Raw genomic sequence first — 12011 nt, 5'->3', positions numbered from 1 at the left:
AAAAGATTGAGGGGAGCAAGAATGTTACCATTTGGCACAAATGTTTACTTTAATTGTTAATAGCAACTAAAATATCATATGAAATTGGAATTGAATTAGATGTTGTGCAATTTCCTTGCCTTTTTAGAATTCCTAAGTCACTTTCTTACAGATTGTTATGCTGAACTTTGATTCCAAATTAACCATATCTTTCCCCCCATAAATGAAGCTAGGCCATTGTATTTTTTTGCATAGGGGCGAAAAGTTTTATTGTGAGCTCTGTGTTTCCAGGCTACTCAGTTGTTTGTTGTCCTGAGATTTTAGTCATTAATCTATGTGTTTCATCTGTAATTTTTTTTTAACCACGTCCATCCAGCTCATTGGCACATTATGATTAGATGAATCACTCCAGTGATTCTTGCTCTCTTTTTCTTCATTTGTTAATGTAGTACTATAAAGAGAGATAACAGCATGGTTTTCATTGCATTGACCATTACATTACCCAGTTTATTATTTCCTGTTACTGTAACATCTGTGTTGCAGAAATATAGTGGAATTGAATTATTAAACTATTTAATTGAATTGAATCTCTTTTTCTAAAAGTTATAACTACCCATTTAGCAGTGAGTTTATTTTTTGTAGCTTGTCCGCAACTCTTCTTTTCTCTTATTTTTTCTCTCTGAAAGGTATTTACGTTGTTGAGTATGTGTTTGTTCCAAATGTCTGAAAGGTTGTAACTCTTACTGACTTGACATTAAAGCAATCAGACTTCTACAGGAATGTGGTCAGATTCATTTAGAATTGATCTTGATTAGTAGTTTTCTCATTAAAAAAAAAGAAAAACAATAAGCCTTAGAAAACAACATACTGTTTGGGAAAAGCGAAGTATACATATGTATGTATGTATATTGAAAAGGATTGTTCATGTTCAGTTCATCCATAGGGAAGATGCAACTAATTTTTGTGTTCTTTTTTGAGACTCTAGTTGATTATACATGTATGTGGTATGTGTGTCTATGTGACATATGTATATGTATACATGCATATGTAGAGAGAATATTTGTATGAAACTGAGAAAAAGAACTTCTGATTTAAGATTTATAGATAGTTTCTAAAAATTTCCTTATTTCTTTTAAAAAAATAAATTTTCTTTAAATAATTTTGATTAGGAAGAAATAATTAATATTAAAGTCAAATATGAGCATTAAAAACTTTAATCTTTCTCTGGGAAAAACTAAAATCTTTAAAGAAGATTGTGAGAATATATAAGTTGAAAGGTGAAACAAAAATATTTAATTTCAGAAAGTCTGAGTATAATTGACTCGTTTTTTGTTTTAATAACAGTTCTAAATCATATTTTAAAAATGAACTACACATACACACACATATTTTTTTCAAGGATACATTTTGCTACTTGAAACTTAAATCCCTTCTCCCCCCAAATGCTTTAGGAAAAATCATTTCATCCTTTGCCTCATTTTATAAAGTGCTAATTCTCTTAAGTTACATTTTGTGAATAATTTATGCTTTTTGTATTATAACTCCTATAATTTTTCTCTTCAAGCTGAACTTGAGATTAGATGTCAAGAATACTTCACATTCTCCTATGTACTGTATCTTCTCACAGTTTTAAAAGTCCTGTATCATTTATTAACACTATAAGAACTAATATTCACTTCTTTGATATGCTTGACAGAATTACAGTCCTATATATGTTTAAACTTATAGGAAGCTAGTTAGTATTATATGTTCAACAGTATATATGCTGTGTACCTGCTAAATTCTCATCATGTTCTGTACATACGGCATTCCATGATGAAGCTGGCCTCAGTAAGTATCTTTCTACAGCTACTAGAATAATTTCCAAATGTAGATTTAGTGTGTTCTAACATTTAAAAAACCTTTTTCAATACCAACTCATTACAAATGCTAATCTAAACTGCAAAATTATATCATTTGGGTCATCTAGTCTTATAATATAGGGAATTTAAACCTTTGTAACATGTAGTTTCTTCTAAAACAACATAATTTTGTGGAAAGCGTCCTTAAATACCACTTTAATTGATAATTAACTAATGTTTATTTTTCACCACTCATATTTAGTATTTAATGTTAATGGACATTTACATGGTAATACAGTAGCAATGTACCAGGATCATTTGCATCTAATGTTTTAGCATTATTAGAATGTTCTCTCTAAAATATTATCCATTACTATTCATGTCAATTCCACACATTATGAAAGAATCTCTTTCTTAAAGATAGTATTGGAATTTTTTTAGTTGCCTAAAATACTTAGATGTCTTTTTCTCATAGTGTGGTCTCTTCATCTAAACAAGTGAGAATGTGATGTTCTTTGTTTTCAAAATTACTAACGATCTATATTTAATACTTCTTTGGCTTCCAGAATTTGAACAGTCTATTAACTTAGGAAAAATATTTTTGAGAGAATAATTAAAACGATTAGCTTAGTCTACCCACTTACCAAGAATGCATAGTTTTTCATTCTTTAAAGATATTCTTCTCATATAAAATTTAAATAAACTTAAAGTTTTCTCGTTTTTAGTTTTAGTAAAACAAAGCCAAAAAATTTTGGTTCTCCTTTCATTTTATTCTCCTCTGCCACTGGCTGAGAAGTTAAATTATCTTGATGGTAATATTTCTTAAGTCATAATTATATAGGAGCTTTTCCCAGGAACATAATTTACATAACTAAGCAAGTAGTTTCCCCTTCCTGGAGTGCAGTACTTAACAACAACTTAATCTTTAATATAGTAGTTTAAGGGGTTATACCATATGTAATTTCTTTAATTCTTTTGGGGTAGACCAATGATTAATGACCAGATGTCAGTGTTGCTGTAATTTTTAGGTGTATTGGTCAAATGAAGTAACATGGCACCTTAGTCTTATCAAATTAAGAATGAAAAACTATTTTTTACTATGTATATATCCATCAACTGTGCCTTCTTTTCAACTTGCTGCTGATATAGCTTGCATTGACATTCTTTGCCTTTCTGTGTCTTGTCTATCTTTGCTGTTTCCATTAGATCCTCCTACTACTACCACCCTACCACCTACAGTTCAGTGGCGTTTCTCAACAGTTGAATTTGAAGATGTAGATGCACCACCTAAAAAATTGCCTTTTCCATTATCAACTTTGGCAACAATTAAGGATGGCACAATTGGCACCATCATCGGTGGTGCAGTGGGTGGGGCTCTCTTCCTGATACTTGTAAGTGTTTTGGTTGGAATATTCTTCTATAGGAGAAGACGGACGTTCCGTGGTGACTACTTTGCCAAGAACTACATTCCACCATCAGATATGCAAAAAGAATCGCAAATTGATGTTCTTCATCAAGATGAGCTTGATTCTTACCCTGACAGTGTAAAAAAGGAAAATAAACATCCAGTTAACAATCTAATATCTAAAGACTATTTAGAGGACCCTGATAAATCTCAGTGGAACAATATAGACAATATGAGCAGGTTTGAAAGACCAATGGATTATTATGAAGATATAAAAATGGGAATGAAGTTCGTTGGTGATGAAAGTTATGATGACAACGAAGATGACTTAGTTTCACATGTAGATGGTTCAGTAATTTCCAGGAGGGAGTGGTATGTTTAGCAACCACTAAATGAAAGTGACTCTGTACAATGTTTCATTCATTTTAGTTGATCATTTTCAGATTGTTCATACTTTTTCTTGAAGGAAGAATAAGCTTTTTGAAGTTGATTTTCAAGCTTACTTTTTATATTCTAACTTGACAAATGGAAATGTAAAATCTAGGTTAAATGTATCTGAGCTGCTTTATATTTTTTTTCAATGCTGTACTACTGTCTCAAGATTTGAATTTTAATGCAGAGTACTTTATTGGTCTGTGGCACAGGTAAGAAGAAAAATGTTAACTTAAAGTTAAATGTATAATTTGTTTTGGTACAATAATTAAAAAAAAGCAACTACTTTGGCATTGTGTATTAAATGTTTTCTTAAGACTATATTCTCAACTTTGTTAAACATATACCTCTTGATCTCAAAGGTTTTCACCATCAAATGACATTACATCAAAATTGACTCCTAGATTTGTTCAAGAATTGTTTTTTATATATTCAAAAACATGCAACCTGATGAACCATTTTCCCTTTTTAAAAATTATTTTCTAAGGTTAACAGAAACTCATTTAACTCATTTTAAGTGAGCCTTGCCATTGTGACTATAGAGTCAGGTATACTTTTAAAGTTGCTTTGCACTGAAACTTAGTTGACTAAATGAACGGGTTTAGTTAATTAAATGAATAGGATTTTGTGTAATGCCATTGTCCTTCATAGTTTGGTTTTTTAAGAAGCATGTAAAAGTTAAATGGAATGGAAATTCATAAATAATTTTGCATATGCTTTAATTTGTGGAGAGGGAAAAAATGATGCCATGGTGATATTAACATTAGTTATGGTATAATAAGTGCTAAATCTGTCTCTTGCTTCTTAGCTACTTCCAAAATATCTTCTTGTAGAGGAGTAATGAGAGACTGTCAGTTCTAGTGCAAATGGAATGAGGTATAGACCAGATCTGGTTATAATATGCAAATAAGAAAAAATATATTCTGAATTAAAGGTTTTATATATTTTGCAGTATTTTGTAGACTTGTTTCTAGTTGTTTAAGGTTGACTTTAGTTAGAGGTGAAAGAAAAATAATGAGATCTCAGTGATCCTAAAGTTTCAGTATTTGGATTGTCTGCAGTCAGTAAATTGTAGGACTAGTAAATACTTTCATACCTAACCCAGTTTGCTAGAATATTTTCCTAAAACTTTTCTTCTCTCTATGCTCATAGATCAGTGTTTGAAAATTGTTGAGTTTTAATTTAAAGTCATTATAACAGATGTAAAAAGTATTTTTCCTTTTCTGAAGTATGTGTATTTGAGAAGGTAATGTCATCCAAATCTTCAAAAATTGTTTATCTTCATGAAATAGTTAAAATTTAAATGTTTCTACAGTGAAGACCTGGAATTATCACACAATGGCTTACATATTATGCAGTCCAAAGAACTCATTTTGTGCTTTATTTACTGATAAGGTAGTATCTGGGATTTTCTTTGCTTGTTTTTATTTTTACTTTTGTTTTGTTTTCCTTTACTGTGACACTAAAGGGAAAATGGAGTTATTAAAGCCAATAGAAAGTCTTGTGATCGAAAGCAAAGTAGAAGTGTTTACTGAGGTTGTTTTCTTTGAGTAAGACTTAATGCAAACTCTGAACAAAAAGTTAAGGTTATATAGAACAAGTTCATTTGAAAAGATTTTATAATGGTTAAAACCTAAAGACAAGATTGTGAATATGTTTGAAATAGTTACTGTGACTTTTACCTTAACTTTTTGTGAAAATTGTAAATGAGTATTTTCCTCCCAATAAAATACTGCACATATGATATCAGGCTAAAGATAAACATATAGTTTATTAAAGTCTGTCATTGAAAGATTATCTTAGAAAATTAAGTACTGACTAATAAGCATAATGTAATATTATCCAAATTACTAGAAAATATGAATTTGGAACAATATGAAAGTTAACTGATTTTGCAAATATGTACTTTTTTAAGTGGCAAAAGTACTTCAAAATGACCTACAGTATTTAGAGATTTACAATAAATACAGTATCTGTATTTTAAAAAAAGATAGTACACTGTGATTGAGGTAAATCTTTTGAAGGGAAAATTTGTGGCTCCATGTTTATACTGTTAGTGTTGGTGTTTTGACCACACAAAAAAATCTGAACTCTTATTATACGTTAAGATACGTTTTTGGCTTCTTGTTTGACCAAAGTTTCATATTTAGAACAATCACAAACCAGATATTGTACATAATTCTCAGCTTGGGAGTAACTCTAAACTAATGTGTAATGTATTTCTAAAACTATATTTCAGATGTTCAAAGATTAAAATTTGCTATGTTATCTTTGAAAGATAGCTTGTTGTCTTAGAAAAAATTACTTATTGTGAACTCACTTTTTCATGTGGGATATTTTGCGCCTTCTATAAAGTCAACAGTTTTTGTAATATTCAGACCTTTGAGTATTTGCTATACTCGGTGTAACCTTTACCAATTTAAATAATTTGGTAAACTTTACAAAGTTTCAGAGCTTAACTTCAGACTGATGATACTCGTGTTAACTTTCAAAAGCATTTCAGTATTGTTTCTTATCACATTATGTATGTTTGCTGTATATAGAGACCTGATTGTAAACATGAATAGTTGTGTGAAATAAACATTTTTGTTAAATTAATTTTTGAATACAAGTGATGTACACAGCTAACTAACCTAGCAATGTATAAAAATTCAAGAATCTGTCCCTGCGGAAGAGATTAATTTAAGAAAAAAATCTTGGTCTTATTTCCTTTTCCATGATCTTATTCCATTCTCACATGCTTTGAATAGTTTTTACCTATTTCAATTAATTGCAGGAAAGTACAATGGAGAAATCAGTGTGTCTTTTTTTCCCCGTCGGTGTTTTTTGGAGAGATATTGTTTATTTTTTTGGTAAAAGTAGTATAAGAAGGAAATAATTATTAGACCTTTCTTGTTTTCTGGGTAATTTCTTTGATGGAGTTATATTTGGGGATAATTATATAATTGGAATGATTAGCAAATTCTATAATGTACTTTTATTTAAAGAATGCCTGTAAGTTAAACTTAAATATAGGGGGAAAGTCTGTAAATTTAAAGAGAAACTAGTTTATATTTTCAGAAGCAAGAAGCAAAAGAAATGAAATATTGAGTTGCTTGTGCCTTTTTTAAAACCATAAACAAGAATAATGATAGAAGAGAATGTAGACTGTGGACTTTCATGTAAGGTCCACAGAAAATACAGAAACCAGTCATTGAATGAATTAGTAAACTTTTTTTTTTTTTTTTGCCAAAGAACACTTTTTTACATGAGTTTTATTTTATTTCAAGTTTTGATACTCCTAAAATCACCTGTTTAATAGATGAAAGCAATGTTACCTCTTAAAAATTCTACAAGAATGTATGAAATGGTGCCTCTAGTGAATTTTTGAAGAGTAACAGATTGCGTAGTGAACCAATACATGTTTTCTTATTAATAACAGTACAGCATTCCTAACAGATTGCATTCCTGAATTTCTGGCATTTTATGTTGCATTCTAAGTCTTCTATCTTAATAAAACTTGTGTTGTTACTTAGTAATATATTTGGTAAATAAAACCACAATTCTCTCTCTTGCATAAATAATCCAAAACCACATTTTCACTTTTCCAATACCTATTTTCATTGGGAAAATTTAATTAAAATCAGTGTGTTTAATAGTGTGACTTATCTCTTCACATATAATATGGCCTTTCAACTATATTTATTTTGATAGTGGCAGTAGACTTGCAAATTAGTATTTGTGATTAGTTGTTTTACTATTTAATTCCTAGTACGTGGAGATGCATAATTTGGTTAGCCATTCTGCTGTGGGATAAATTCTCTACATCCTGGTTTCCCTACCCCCTTACAAATGAAAGCAATTAAATATTTTTATCTAAAACTTTACATTTCACTTTAAATACTTCCACTCTAAATTGTAACAGTAGAAATTTATCCTTTACTGATAGTTTTACTTCTGTTAATTTGTTTTTTCTGAAACCATAATTGTTATGCTAAGCAAGCAGACAGTAAGATAAACCAAATTTTTCCTGACTGAGCCTAATTTGATTACTCATGATCCAAATTTATTCTTTGGAATAGGATTTATTTGAGAATCACTGCCTAGAATAGTGCATTAGTGGGTCTCCTTTTTGTGTATGTGTGTCAGTCACCTGCAAATTAAAATTTAAATGATATAATTTAAATGTTTCCTATGTAAATATTTGTTGAAAGCTTGCAAGAAATCACACCAGCAAGTTTAATTTAATGCATGCATTCAAACAGTGATAGTTGTTCATTCCCATTTTGAAGAAAAAAATTGCCACTTTGATTTTGTATGATGTTCCTACTCTGGACCCAACATTGTGTTTTAGGGGAGTGTATAAAATTGGGTAGAGTATAAAAGATGTAAGCATATTGCCACCTGAGTTTTATAGTCTAGTCTAGAGAGTCTAAATGCCAAAGATTTGAGGAAATATCAGGAGATTAAGATAGCTCACATACTCAATCCTGGAGTTGGAGGACCTGTGTCCAAGTTCTGTCTCTGCTGCTTATTATATAAAAGATTTTGTGTAAGTTCCCAAATCTCTCTGGGCCTTAGTTTTCAAATCTGTAAAATGATGAAGTTGGTAGATGATTTCTGAGGTCTTTTTTAGTTCTCAATCACAGATTAAGTCACTGTATTCTAAGTTTATGTAACAAAACAATATAAAATAAAAGGAGATCTTTGGTTTCATGAAGTTAGGGGAAAATTTATGGAAAAATCTTAATTTTATGAAAAATAATGGAAATATGGAAATTGATGTAAAATCTAGATCTTAATAATACTTAGATGACTGCTACGCAAGAGCATAAAATCTTAAAGCAGGATTAAGCATACATGGTTCAGAGGCTGGCCAAACCAAAAAGGAGGCATATTTTAGGGAAGGGTAAGATAGGAAAGGTTGATCTTATAAGGAGTTTGTATGTGTTAAGTATTGGAAAACTATTGTAGAATTTTGGACAAATGTGGGAAGTGATTTTTTAGAAAATTGTTTTAGTAGTATATTTGTATGATTTGAATTAGGAAACTGGGAGGCACATAAGAAAGGAGGCCAGATATGGTGTTATAATTTATGCATAAAAGATTAATATAAGCTAGGATGTGGGTCAAGAAAATGATGAGAAAAATATAGAGCACAGATGCATTTTGGTGTGAATAAAGGGTTGCTAAATATGAAAATATAAAAGGGACCTTTTTCTCAGTTTCAGGTAATTATGTATGAAATGAATGAAGCCAGTAATATTAATATTTTATCTTTGTAATAGTACCATTCAGTCTTCTCTAAAAAAATTAATATTCACATCTCTGTTTCAGGTTCTAAATGTGCTTTCATTTGTATCAGCCAGATTGTAAAGAAACCTGAGCTTTGGTTTTAAATAATATACAGATAGATACATTTATTTTATTTTTTTAAAGACATGAAAATTCATTCCTCTTTTCAGAATCAGATTACTTGAGCTGAAAACTGGCAGAAGACTGCAGAAATAATATTGTTGCCACTACAGTATAAGCATCATAGATTAATTATAGTCAATTGTACTTTGTTCTGCTCAGTATTTTTTTTTCTATAGTAATGGTTTTGTCTTTTTTACTGTGTTTCAGATATTTTCATACTAAATGTTAAGAAAATTCTATTTCAAAATACATAAAGATTAAGTCTTAATTCCCTGTTGTTTTAGTTAGCTAAAGATGTGCATATTGGTGTAATATTATTTTTGCCCAAGACTGAGTGGTTTTACTGCTGAGGTACAACCCTGCACAGAGCAGTACTTAAGGAGAAGGAGCCTTAACTCCTGATTGGCTTAGAGAATGAGGATGATGATCTTCAGTTTGTTTCAGAGATGTCATGGATAAGGCAGTACAGAGAAAGAGAGCAAGTTTTGAATGGTGAACTGGCAGACATCTTGAACTGGATGGCTTGTAGACATCTTAAACTCAACATGTCCAAAGTGGAAATCATTATTTTTTCCTCCAAACACTTCTACCCCCCACCCCCTTTAATGTTGCTGTTACAGTAGAGGGCAGCACTGTCCTTCCAGTCCTTCAGGCTCATAAATCTTGATTCCTCACTGTCCTTCAGCCCTTCACATCCAATCTGGTGGCAGGGCCTGTTGATTTCATCTTTTGCAACATCTCTCAAAAATATGCTGCTTTCTATCCTCCTGTCACTCTGGAGCTCCAGGTAATAAGCCTTATTGCAGTAGCCTGCTGTTGCTTTTTAGTCTCTTCCTTGCTCCAATCCACTATCTAGCTGCCAAAGTGAGTTTCTTAAAGTACAGAACCAAACATATCACCTTCTACTTAACTCTAATGACTCCCTATCACTGCCAGCATCAAATATAAAATCCTATTGGTTATTGAAAGCCCTTCATAACCAACTGTCCTCACCATTTTTCTAGTTGTCCTACACTTTGTTCCTTGCCACGTGTTCTTTATGATACGGGTCGTCTTGATGCTCCACAAAGAAGGTGATCTACTTCCTGACTCTGGCTATCCTCCATACCTGTCATACTCTTCTTCCTCATTTCCACTAATAGCTTCCCTTTAAGTCCCAACTAAAAGCCTACTTTCTGTGGAAATCCTTTCTCAACCCATTTGAATTTTAGTGCCCTCTCTCATTTAATGATTTGATTTTTATCCTGTGTATATAGCTTGTGTGTTTGTGTGTGTGTGTGTATCTCCTATATATAACTTGTTTGTAGATATTTGCTTGTTCTCTTCCATATTAGATTGTGAGCCCCCTGAAAGCAGGGGCTGTCTTTTTTTATTTTTGTATCTCAAGCACTTAACACATGGCTTGATATGTATATAGTAGGTGCTTAGTGAATATTTACAAACTATCAAGAATCAGACTCCCTTTGCTGATTTTTAGAAATATATTCGTGTCATAATGAAAAGTTAGTGGTAAATAAATTCACCAATACTCTCAGAAGCCTTGCCTTGACCTCCTGTCTACTCTTTCAAGCTTTTAAGCCTATATCCTTTCTTTTCTAGCTAAACTCTTAACATTGTTATCTATACCCCTGATTTTCTTGTCACTATTTAGCCTATTCTGTTCTGACTTTCAATTCTACTGCTCTACTCCAAGATTACTAACTTGATATTCAGCATGCCTGAGGTTCTTGAGCAGTCATCTTTTTTGACCTCTTTGCAACATTTTATTCTGTTGACCACCTTTCCTTTCTTGATGTTCTTTCTTGCCTAACTTTCAATGGCACTTTCTAGTTCTACCGGTGTGACTGTTCCTACCTTATTTTGCTACATAATCCTCCGTGTTCTGTCTTATACCAGTGAAACCCCCTTCTAAGGCTTGTCTTGGGCTCTTCTCTTTGTGATTTCATCAGCTCCCAAGAATTCCATTATCTCTATAGAATACTCTCAAATCTATATATCCAGTCCTAAGTCTCTTTTCTGAGCTCCAATCCTATATTGCCTACTGCCCTATTGACATTTCTACTGAATGATGTCCTACCATAGGTACCTTCAACTCAACCTAGCCCACACATGATTTCTTTTCTCTCTTCTCCCAAGTCTTATCTTCATCTTAACCTCTCTATACCTGTCAAGGACACTGCCCTTCTAGTTTTCCATGTTCACAGCCAATGAATCTTCTTTGATATTCCATGTTGATTTTGTAATATCCAGTCGGCTTCAATATCTCATATCCATGCTCATCTTTCCAAATGATTGCTGCTCTAATTCAGAATCTCATCACTCTCATTGAAATGTTGTGCATGTTTTTGCTGTAGGCTCCCCCTTTTTTCTCCGACTCCAGAAATAACTTAGAAAGAGAAATTTATTGTCATAGTTCTTTGTGAACACTAAACTGAAGGCGTAGACATTGAGAAAGGCAAGGAAAAGGGTGTAGATGGAGATAGTATTTTGAAGAAATCATAGGAAAATTGATTAAATTGGTAACGTCTGTAGCCACAAAAAGTGAATCAGATTTGGACCTTTCAGGCTTATTTTTGAATATCATACTTTAATTCAAAAATGTTTCCTCCATCTTACAGGCATAAAAGTATGCAATCATTAATTACTCTTTACCAGTTACCTCAAAAAGCCTAATCTGTATTGTATTTCAGATGTTCCATTTAAGCAGAGCTCTTCCATAGCAGTAGCTGGAGCTGTCATTGGAGCTGTCCTTGCACTTTTTATCATTACTATCTTTGTGACTGTGTTGCTGACTCCTAGGAAGAAGAGGCCATCCTATCTTGATAAAGTGTGGGTACTTTTTTTTTTTTTTTTGCATGTTTTCATTGTGAATAATCAGTGTGCATTCAGAAATTTTAATTTTTGTTTTAAATATAATTCGTAAACATTTGAGGGTAGACAGTAAAATTAAATGTACA

At 31.8% G+C, this 12011-nt stretch overlaps 1 protein-coding gene across 7 annotated transcripts in view; it reads left to right on the top strand.

The window, feature by feature from the left end:
- Positions 1-12011, top strand: part of NECTIN3 (nectin cell adhesion molecule 3) — a 300234-nt gene that overhangs the window by 155565 nt on the left and 132658 nt on the right. For 5 of the 7 annotated variants that reach the window (XR_011968027.1, XR_011968026.1, XM_072614045.1 and 2 more), the window contains exon 6: positions 11745-11883. Coding sequence is in view for 5 of the 7 variants with exons in the window: in XM_072614045.1 (XP_072470146.1) it covers positions 11745-11883 (139 nt within the window). In the remaining 2 variants the exon portion in view is untranslated. Of the gene's footprint in view, positions 1-3026; positions 6256-11744; positions 11884-12011 lie in introns of those variants that run through there. The other 2 variants (XM_072614044.1, XM_072614043.1) reach the window with 1 other exon arrangement.

The sequence above is a fragment of the Notamacropus eugenii genome, chromosome 5 (assembly GCF_028372415.1).
Source record: "Notamacropus eugenii isolate mMacEug1 chromosome 5, mMacEug1.pri_v2, whole genome shotgun sequence".
NCBI classification, from domain to species: domain Eukaryota; kingdom Metazoa; phylum Chordata; class Mammalia; order Diprotodontia; family Macropodidae; genus Notamacropus; species Notamacropus eugenii.
The sequence above is the reverse complement of the archived record's forward strand: the minus strand, read 5'-3'. Positions and strand labels throughout refer to the sequence as shown.